We start from the raw sequence: 10569 nt of genomic DNA on the forward strand, positions 1-10569 counted from the left end.
ACCACCATGCCTGGCTAATTTTGTATTTTTAGTAGAGACAGGATTTCTCCATGTTGGTCAGGCTGGTCTCGAACTCCTGACCTCAGGTGATTTGCCCACCTCGGCCTCCCAAAGTGCTGGGATTACAGGCGTGAGCCACCGTGCCCGGCTATGGTACCCATCTTGGCACTATGCCTCTAACTTTAGCCACGGGACCTGGGGAGAGCCCCTTTCCCTCTCTGGGCCTCAGTTTCCTCAGCTGTAAAATGATGGAGTTCGACTGAATCAGTAGCAGTAGTTCCCAACCTTCCCACCTTCAAAGCTTTTTTAGTCTTTTTCCCTTTGCCTCCACACTATCCAGAATCCCGTGTGGCAGTAACACTTTACATTGTTTTTAATCTTTTCCTTGGTGTCCTCCCGTTCTTCTCTAACACAGATAGATTATTCTGTATTCAGGTTATTTTGTATTCATTACTTCAGGAAACAAATGATACAACAGAATGCAGAGTCCATTTTTAGCTCCTGAATTCCAAAAGCTTAGCTTTCAGGGAGGAATGGACAGAATTTCTGTGCAGGTACAAATTTAGAAACTGTAAAACAGGGGGATCTGGGAGACTGAGAGTGAGGAGGGGGCATCCCTGAGAAGAGAGAGGCTTCTCCTCAATCTTGTAACTGGGGGTATCATCTGGGTCTAAGGAACTAAAGCAGAGAAGATCTGTGCTCTTTTTCCTGGGTGGGGCACCAGGAAGGTAACAAAACCCTCTGGAGAAATGGCTGTGTGCTGCATTTTGAATGGACAAACAGGGCCTAACTCACCTAAGACTCAAGCATTTCCAGGCCGGGCGTGTGGCTCACGCCTGTAATCCCAGCACTTTGGGAGGCTGAGGCAGGTGGATCACAAGGTCAGGAGTTCTAGAGCAGCCTGGCCAAGATGGTGAAACACTGTCTCTACTAAAAACACTAAAAAATTTTGTGGGCCAGGTGCGGTGGCTCACGCCTGTAATCCAAGCACTTTGGAGGCCAAGGCAGGCGGATCACCTGAGGTCAGGAGTTCAAGACCAGCCTGACCAACGTGGTGAAATCCCGTCTTTAAAAAAAAAAAAAAAAAAATTTGTATTTTTAGTGATCTCGGTGCAGTGAGCCGAGATCGTGCCACTGCACTCTAGCCTGGGCGAGAGAGCAAGACTGTGTCCTCCCCACACACAAAAAAAGAATTTCCTAGACCTAACATGACCTGGGGAAAGCAGAAAGGCAAAATAAAACGGGGTACGCGTTACACTTGTACGGGTCTTTTGGTGGGGGGACGGGAAGCAACTCAGCAGCAACCTTCACGGGCTGATGACAAAAGGTCACAACCAAATGAGAACAGCTCAGTGGACGCTAGTGTGAGTGGATGACAACCCAATCAGACTATCCTTCCCATGCTATAGCACTATAAAAGGAAGAGCCCTAGAATTCCAACATAATGCCAAGGAAAATGGGGGAATTGTGAACTGACTGTAATTAAGTTTCTGCCAGTCTGGCTAAGTGGGCAAAATACAGGAATTCAAGTGAGTTCAAGAAAATTCAAGTTCTGTTTCCTACACACCAGAAACTGGAGCCCGCTATACTCTGCCCACAGGCCTTATGTATGTGTCCCACCCCCTCTCATTTCTCCACTCTCATCTGCCTCTCTCTCCCCCAGTAGCCACAGTGTCACTATTATTGTCTCAAAACCCCAAGCTTTCTCATCCCAGGACATTTGCACAGGCAGTTTCCTCTGCCTTGTCCTGGCTCTTTAAAATGATAGGCTCCTTCTGAGTTTAACTACTTCCCTGCTGGGTGGGGTGGCTCAAGCCCTGAATCCCAGTAACTGGGGCCAAGCAAGGCAGGAGAATTGCTTGAGGCCAGAAGTTTGATACCAGCCTGGACAACATAGCGATACCCTGTCTCTTAAAAAAAAAAAACTTGGCAGGCGTGGTAGCTCACGCCTGTAATCCTAGCACTTTGGGAGGCCGAGGCAGGTGGATCACGAGGTCAGGAGATTGAGACCATCCTGGCTAACACAGTGAAACCCCATCTCTACTAAAAATACAAAAAATTAGCTGGGCGTGGTGACACACACCTATAGTCCCAGCTACTTGGGAGGCTGAGGCAGGAGAATCACTTGAACCCGGGAGGTGGAGGTTGCAGTGAGCTGAGATCCAGGCCACTCCATCTCAAAAAAGAAAAAAGACTTATGAAATTAAGACAGTGCAGTGGCATGCACCTTATATAGTTCCAGCTACTTGGGAGGCTGAGGCTTGAGCCCGGGAGTTCAAAGCTACAGTGAGCTATGATCGCACCACTGCTCTCTAGCCTGAGCGACAGAGCAAGACCCTATGTCTTAAAAAAAAAAAAAAAAAAAAAAAAAAAAAAAAAATTCACTTCCTTCGGGTATAACCTTAAGACTGAACAAACAAAACAAAACAAAACAAAAATTTCACTTCCTCAGACTACATTTTTAAAAATAAAACTCCCTGTTAATTGTCTCTCAAAGGGTCCTGTTTATTTCCATCAGGGCCTCTGTAAATCTTTTTACTTTTTTAGTGTGTACGTTTCCCTCATTAGAATGTTCACTTCCTGAGCAAGACCCTTGTTCCTCTTGACGTTCCCCAGTTGCTACCACTGTGCCTGGTACACAGCTGGTGCTCGAGAATGACCTGTGGAATGGCTGACCAGTGGCAGTTGGGGAGTTCCTGGCTTCCCGCAGGCTGGTGGGCACTGGGCTCCTCAACCTCTTCCTGGGCCCCCGACAGCCTTTTCCAGCAAGCCGAGACCAGATTACAAAAGACCCATCCTTGGGGTTTGAAGACTCAGCTGTGCTCTAACCCAGGGGCTTGGCAAAAATGTGTCTCTGCAGGGCCTGCTTCCCTTCATTCTCATCTGTATTCCCAAGACCTTGCCTAGGAATAACAGAGGGCCACGGGGGTCTGGCACATGACACTTAAGGAACACGTCCAAAGCCTCTCTTCTCAGCAACTCACACTAGCCTTCCTGCTTCCCTAGCTGCTCTGCTGAGGACTGAGAAGCTCCTGGTGTGCCTCACAGCCTGGGAGCTAGACCTTGCTTGCATCCCTAAGCCGAATCCCCAGCTAAGCCCTCTTCAGTTTCTCACACACAGCACACATGTGGGAGAGGTCTGCAAGGGAAGCTGCTGTGGGGACTCTACCAGTTCCTCGTCTCTCTCCTCACTTGCGAGGATATGGTGACGTTTCCACAGTGAAGCCTTCCCTCTGTGCCTGCCTTCTGTTTCTCTTTCCAGTAGACACTTTGTGGTATCAGTCAGTCCTCTTTTTCTTTTTTCTTTTTTTCATTATACTACCGAGGATCAGTCAGTCCTCTTAACTCCAGTTGTCAGAGGGGCCAGGAAACTCAGAAATTGTCCCTGCTAGGACCATCTGTTCTCCCTGAAGGCAAAGGGCAGAGTTAAGTGTTTCTAGACCTGTAGGCAATAAAATAAATATAGTATGCAAAAGAATCATGATGGATGGGTGAATGTGAATGAAATTCCTGGGTCCTAGACTCCGGTTCAAGTCTGGGTAAGGAGGAGCCAGGAAAATGCATTTCCTACACACATCCCAGTTGGTCCTGATGAGGTGGTCTGCAGACAGCACTGACAAAGACTGAACTAGAATGTGAATGCCGTGTCCTTGGGCTGCTAATGTCCAAATGAACATTCCTCTCAAATCTCCCTCAAGAAATGAGAGCATCACAAGGTCAGGGGCTCTCCTTTATGCAAAACTCTGCCACAGCAGTTCTCAACCTGGATTTCATCTGTGGTGTTTTTTTTTTTTTTGAGATGGAGTCTTGCTCTGTCACCAGGCTGGAGTGCAGTGGCACGATCTTGGCTTCCTGCAATCTCTACCTCCCCAGTTGAAGCGCTTCTCCTGCCTCAGCCTCCTCCCAAGTAGCTGGGACTACAGGCATGTGCTACCACGCCCAACTAATTTTTTTATTTTTAGTAGAGACGGGGTTTCACCATGTTGGCCAGGATGGTCTCAAACTCTTTACCTCATGATCCACCTGCCTCAGCCTCCCAAAGTGCTAGGATTACAGGTATGAGCCACCGTGCCTGGCCTCTTCTTCTTTTTTTTGGAGACAGACTCTCGCTCTGTTGCCCAGGCTGGAGTGCCATGGCGTGCTCTTGGCTCACTGCAACCTCTGTCTCCTGGGTTCAAGCAATTCTCATGCCTCCGCCTCCCAGGTAGCTAGGATTGCAGGCACACGCCACCACACCCAGCTAATTTTTCTATTTTTAGTAGAGACGGGGTTTCACCATGTTGGCTATTCTGGTCTCAAACTCATGGCCTCAAGTGATCCGTCAGCCTCAGCCTCCCCAAATGCTGGGGTTACAGGCGTTAGCCAGTGTGCCCAGCCTCATCTTTGTTTTCTTTGACCACCTCCCCCACTAGGGTGTAAGCTCCTGTACAAAAAGGTTCAAATCTCACTTGATAGTGTGTTCTTAGCCAGACGTGGTGGCTCATGCCTGTAATCCTAGCACTCATGAAGGCTGAGACAGGAGTATGGTTTGAGCCCAGGAATTCAAGACCAGCCTGGGCAACACGGTGAGACTTCGTCTCTATTAAAAAAAAAAAAAAGATATGTGCTTAGCAGAAGGCCTTGGCACATGGCAGGTGTGCTGTGAATATCTGATGAACACAAACTCTCTGGTTCCACAGGACGAAGTCACTTTTTTTTTTTTTTTTTTTGGAGATGCAGTCTCCCTCTGTCACCCAGGCTCCAGTGCAATGGCATGATCTCAGCTCACTGCAACCTCCACCACCTGGGTGGAATTCAAGCAATTCTCCCACCTCAGCCTTCTGAGAAGCTGGGATTACAGGTGTGCACCACGACACCTGGCTAATTTTTTTTTGTATTTTTAGTAGAGATGGGGTTTCACCATGTTGGCCAGGCTGGTCTCGAACTCCTGAACTCAAGTGAGCCACTTTCACTAAGATGGTTATTTGCCTGTGGCAGGCCTAGAATGATGATAAGGCAGCTACCACGAGGACTTGGGTTTTAACTCTGAGAACTCAATAACTCTCAGATCAGTGATGGAATTCCTGCTATTGGCTGAGCTCCCACACCTCAGGGGAGGGCCCAAGAGCCTCCAACCTGTCTGCTTTAGGAAACAGCAATGAGACTAACAGCCTCTTTCACACTACTATAAAGAAAAAAAGAAAAAAGAAAAAAAGAAAAAAAAATTCACACTACTATAAAGAAAAACAAACAAAAAAAGGAGACTAGCAGCTTCAACAGGGACTCTGAACAGGAAAGCCACTTTCCAGCTGACCAGACTGAGGTACTCTCCTACAATTCTGAAGCTTTGCTACATATTAGAATCACCTGGGAAATTAAAAAAACTCCTAGCCCTCAGACATACCCCACAGCAATGAAATATGAACCTCTGAGGGTGTGACAGGTGATTCCAATGTGCAGCCAAGCTTGAGTCTGCCCCTGACTACACAGGACCATCTGGGAGCTCAGCACATGGAGGGGAAAGCCTGAGGCAGGGGCCTGTTTGTATCCAAGTTTGGTTTTATGAGAAAATGAACACAACTGCAAGAGAAATGGAGACACTTAGAGGTGGCTCAGGCTGAGCACCTTTAATTATCCTCACTGAGAGAACTGAAAACTACTTGACAGATTACATAATCAAGAAGTCAGAGATTCAGATCATCAAAAAGGGGGACTGTCACCTACCCCAAGGCCACAGATAGACAGGATTCTGGGTCCCAGATTGAGTCTGGGAGGTAGAACCCTGTGAAAGGCAGCTTTGACAGGTGGTGTCTGTTGGACACCAGCTCCTGGGCCGGCCTTGCTCTCTTCTCAGGTTCCGGACAGGGTGTGAGGGCAGAGAGCTGGCTCTGGAGAACACCGGAGGAACCTGAGTTGGGGCCAGGCTTGCTGAGGGCGTCACTTAGAGTTTTTGGAGGGAAATTCCCACCGGCCTTGGCCCTTGCCACCAAAGTTCCGCACGCGATGGATAATCTGCAGCTGCTGCTCAATGGTGGAGGTGATGTTCACATCATCTGGGATGTGGACATAACGGACATTGCGGCCTGTCACAAAGAGGTCATCCAGCTTGACCTGATGCCCCCAACGGTCCGTGTAGGTGACTTCGGCCAGGCGGATGTTCATGAAAGCATCGACATTGTCTATGCGTCCGTGGGCCACGCTCTCATCCCGCAGGTCCACTGTGGTTACCCGGCCCTGGAGGCCCTGCAGTAGGATGATCAGGCTGTTCTCAGAGATGGTCCGCTCCTTTACTGAGTGGCTCACTGCCATTCTTCCACACTGGCTGCCTGTTTGCTGTGGACAAGAGCATACAGATGGCAACTACAGCAGGGTAGGGGGTACAGCTGCCAACTCACCTCCTCTAGGTTCTCAAACAAAATTCCCAGCACGGGCCACCTCTGCAATTTTTGTATCTGTGGACACAGATGGTGCCCCCACATGTCTCACAAAATCCTCACACCAACTGGCAAGCCAAGGATTACTTATACTCATTTTATGAAGGAGAAAAATATGGCTAGGCTGGCCAGGTGCAGTGGCACATAACTGTAGTTCTAGCTACTCAGGAGACTAAGGCAGGAGCTTCGCTTGAGCCCAAGAGCTCTGCTGACCAGCCTGGGCAACATAGCGAGACCCCATCTCTAATTTTTTAAAGAAACCTACAAGAAAATGGTGAGCATTTCTATTGAGTCAAGGACAAGAAAATGATGCCTACTTTTTTTTTTTTTTTTCTTTTTTTGAGACGGAGTCTTACTCTGTCGCCAGGCTGGAATGCAGTGGCGTGATCCCGGCTCACTGCAACCTCCGCCTCCTAGGTTCAAGGGATTCTCTTGCCACAGCCTCCTAAGTAGTTGGGACTACAGGTGCATGACACCACACCTGGCTAATTTTTGTATTTTTAGTAGAGAGGGCGTTTCACCCTGTCGGCCAGGATGGTCTCGATCTCCTGACCTTGTGATCCACCCGCCTCGGCCTCCCAAAGTATGGGGATTACAGACATGAGCCACAGCACCCAGCCACATCTTTGATTTTTAGTAGAGACAGGCTTTCACCATGTGTTGATTTCTTGACCTCGTGATCCGCCTGCCTTGGCCTCCCAAAGTGCTGGGATTACAGGTGTGAGCCACCGTGCCCGGTCAAGGATGCCTATTTTTATGGCTTCTAATCAACAGTAAAATGTAGGTAATGTCCAATACAATGTTCAAAAAATGATTATGGAAAGAAAGGGAAATAATTTAGAGAAACAATAATTATAAAGGAAGATCACTGTCCTTGTTTGTCAATTATATGATTATCTACATTGAGAATTCAAGACAAATTATTAGGACTAACAACAAAAGTCAGTATCATTCCTAATAATACATTAATTAAAAAAAATCATTTTTTAAAAAGAAAAATACGGCTAGGAGAGGTAACTTGCCCAAGGTCACAGTAGATAAGTGGAATTGCTGGAATTCAAATCTATAGCCACAGGCTGGCCGTGGTGGCTGATGCTTGTAATCCCAGCACCTTGGGTGGCCTAGGCGGGTGGATCGCTTGAGGCCAGGAAGGAGTTCGGGACCAGCCTGGCCAATATGGTGAAACCCTGTCTCTACTAAAAATACAAAAATTAGCCGGGCGTGATGGTGCGCACCTGTAATCCTAGCTACAGGAGGCTGAGGCAGGAGAATCGCTTGAATCCAGGAGGTGGAGGCTTCAGTGGGCCAAGATCACAAGATCACACCACTGCACTCCAGCCTGGGCGACAGGGCCAGACTCGGCCAGACTCTGTCTCAAAAAAAAAAAAAAAAAAAAAAAAAAAATCCACAGCCACCTGGCTTCAAACCTCACACCAGATGTACATTATAATCACCTGGCGAGTTTTTAACCTGACCTCCCCAACACAGAGATTCTGATTTATTTGGTTGGGGGGTGGGGCCCAGGTATCCTATTTTGTAAAAGGTCCCCAGGTAACTCCAATGTGCTGAGGGGTCCTGGTTAGAAATGTATAATCTCAGGTCTCTCCCCAGGCCTGTTCTCAGAGATGATCCACTCCTTCACCGATGGCTCACTGCCATTCTTCCACGCTGGCTGGAAACAGACTCTTCATTTTAACATGACCCCCTATGTGAATTAGATCCACATTAAGGTTTGAGAATCATTGGCTTACACCAATAGTTCTCAAACATTAGTGCGTATCAGAATCACCTGAGGGGCTTGTTATCTCAGCTTGCTGGGCCCCACTCCCAGTTTGACTCAGGTAGTCTGAGGTGTGGCCCAGAGACAAAGTGCATTTTTGTTTTTTTGAGACGGAATTTCGCTCTTGTTCCCCAGGCTGGCGTGATCTCAGCTCACCGAAACCTCCGCCTCCCGGGTTCAAACAATTCTCCTGCCTCAGCCTCGCGAGTAGCTGGGATTAATGGCGCCTGCCACCACACCCGGCTAATTTTTTATTTTTAGTAGAGATGGGGTTTCGCCATGTTGGCCAGTCTGGTCTCGAACTCCTCTTCTCAGGTGATCCACCCACCTGGGCCTTCCAAAGTGCTGGGATTACAGGCGTGGCCTGGCCTGATAAAAGTGCATTTTGAACATGTTCCCAGGTGATGCTGATGCTGCTGGTCAGGGGCCCACACTCTGAGAACCATGCAGCTGTTATGTAAGTAGAAATTTAGGTAATGAGGCCGGCAACCGGTAGGATATGAAGTACATAGGTTTTGAAGGTAGAGAAACCTAATTTGACTCCCCACTCCACCCCTAACTATGTAAACCTAGAAGAGTTAATATCTCTGAACCTGTTTCCACATTTATTAAACTACACAAGGCTACCAAAATCACACTCCACTGAAGGTACTCTCCGTTGATTTCAACATGCCCTGATATTGTATTCGTGTACTGTCTTACATATCCCTTATTTTCAGACCCTGAGTTAAAGGGAGTGGAACGCTCTCTCTTTACGACCTCACTCAGAATCCCCTCCAGGGAGGGCTGTGCAGTGTGGCACTGAGCGGGGCAAGCACTCTATGACAATGATGAGGGGGGCTGGGAGCTAGATCCCTGGGCAGGGCCTAACGTCCAGCCACCCTGGCTACAGCCTGACGAATCTGTGATCAAGCAAAGGTATGGGGCTGCCGCTGCGACTGCAAAGAGCAATCACTGGACCTCGAGTCAGGCCCGAGTTCTAGGTCAGGCTCTTCCACCTCCTAGGAGGGAGACCACTTAGCAAACCACTTAGCTTCTCCGAGCTAGCTAAGCTACTGTAAAAAGAGATCAGCACCCCTTGCTCAGAGCAGCGGGAGAGGGTCTGGGGAAATGAGCTATACTCGGTAAACTGGGAAGAAAACGCATCCTGGGCTCCGACACCTCCTTCCGGAGGTCCTGGCATCCCCCGCATTCCGCCCCGGGGCTCCCTGCACCGCCGACCCGGACCCACCACGCGGCATTCCTTCCACTTTCCCCGTCTGGGTCGCCGCCGTAGCTAGCGGGCGCCTGGCCGGATTGCCTCCCGCCGGCCGCAGCAGGACGGAGACACCATGCTGGCGACCGGGCCGCTCTGTCCTCCGGGAGCGGACTGCGTCAGTGTGCGGATCGAGCCACCGCGGCCCAGAGAAACTACAATCCCCAGAATGCCTCGCGGTGCGGGGCTCGCGCTCCGCAAATCCCGTCCTGCGTCATTGGAGTCTCCTTCGCTGGAGTCGTTCATTCATTCCGCACGCATTCATTGAACGGGTAGGCTCCTTCTCATGCTCCGGCATAGTGCGGTGACCACAATCAAGTGACTTCCTGAACTGATGGCGCTGCAGGGGAGTCTTAAGAAAACAAACAAGAAAAATAGGGACAAAGTTCTTCAGAAGATTAAAAGCGTGATGTAGTAGTGACTTGGTGATCTTTTATTGGATTGTCAGGGGTGTCCTGAGAAGGTTACGTTTGAGTTGAGATTAGTGACATGAAGCTAAGCTTCTGAAAACTAGGGGAGGAGCACTGCAATTAGAGGGAACAGTTTGGTAAATAACATTTATAAGAAGCAAGGCCGGTGGCCCACGCCTGTAATCCCAACACTTTGGGAGGCCAAGGTGGGAGGATCACTGGAGCCCAGAAGTTCGAGACAGGTCTGGGCAACATAGGGAGACCCTGTCTCTACAAAAAATAGAAAAAGTTAGCCCACGGTGGTGGTGCACACCTCTAGTCCCAACTACTTGGGTGGGTGAGGCAGGAGAATTGCTTGAACCCAGGAAGTGGAGGCTGCAGCGAGCCCAGATCGCAACACTGCACTCCAGCCTGGGCGACAGAGTAAGACTGTCTCAAAAAAAAAAAAAAAAGAAAAGAAAAAAAGAAAAAGGGCTGGGTGCGGTGGCTCACGCCTGTAATCCCAGCACTTTGGGAGGCCGAGGTGGGTGGATCACGAGGTCAAGAGGTCAAGAGATCGAGACCATGGTGAAACCCTATCTCTACCAAAATAAAAATAAAATAAAATAAAAAAATTTGGAGATCATTGGTTTGGACAGGGCTCCTGCACTAAGCCCAACAGATCAAACCAAAATGAAGTCACTCATGCTAAAGTTCCACATCACCAAGTGG

General features: G+C 48.9%; 1 protein-coding gene across 1 annotated transcript; it reads right to left on the bottom strand.

Annotated features, from left to right (window-relative positions):
- Nucleotides 1-5591: 5591 nt before the first annotated feature.
- On the bottom strand, nucleotides 5592-9566 carry LSM10 (LSM10, U7 small nuclear RNA associated). The gene is made up of 2 exons (XM_012439474.3): nucleotides 9425-9566; nucleotides 5592-6312 (listed from the first exon to the last, which is right to left on the bottom strand). The coding sequence occupies exon 2, from the start codon at nucleotides 6286-6288 to the stop codon at nucleotides 5917-5919; it is 372 nt and encodes a 123-aa protein (XP_012294897.1). The 5' UTR covers nucleotides 6289-6312; nucleotides 9425-9566; the 3' UTR covers nucleotides 5592-5916.
- Nucleotides 9567-10569: the final 1003 nt, after the last annotated feature.

Source organism: Aotus nancymaae, unplaced genomic scaffold (genome assembly GCF_030222135.1).
Source record: "Aotus nancymaae isolate 86718 unplaced genomic scaffold, 86718_ANA_hifiasm-v0.15.2.pri h1tg000053l, whole genome shotgun sequence".
In the NCBI taxonomy this organism is placed as follows: domain Eukaryota; kingdom Metazoa; phylum Chordata; class Mammalia; order Primates; family Aotidae; genus Aotus; species Aotus nancymaae.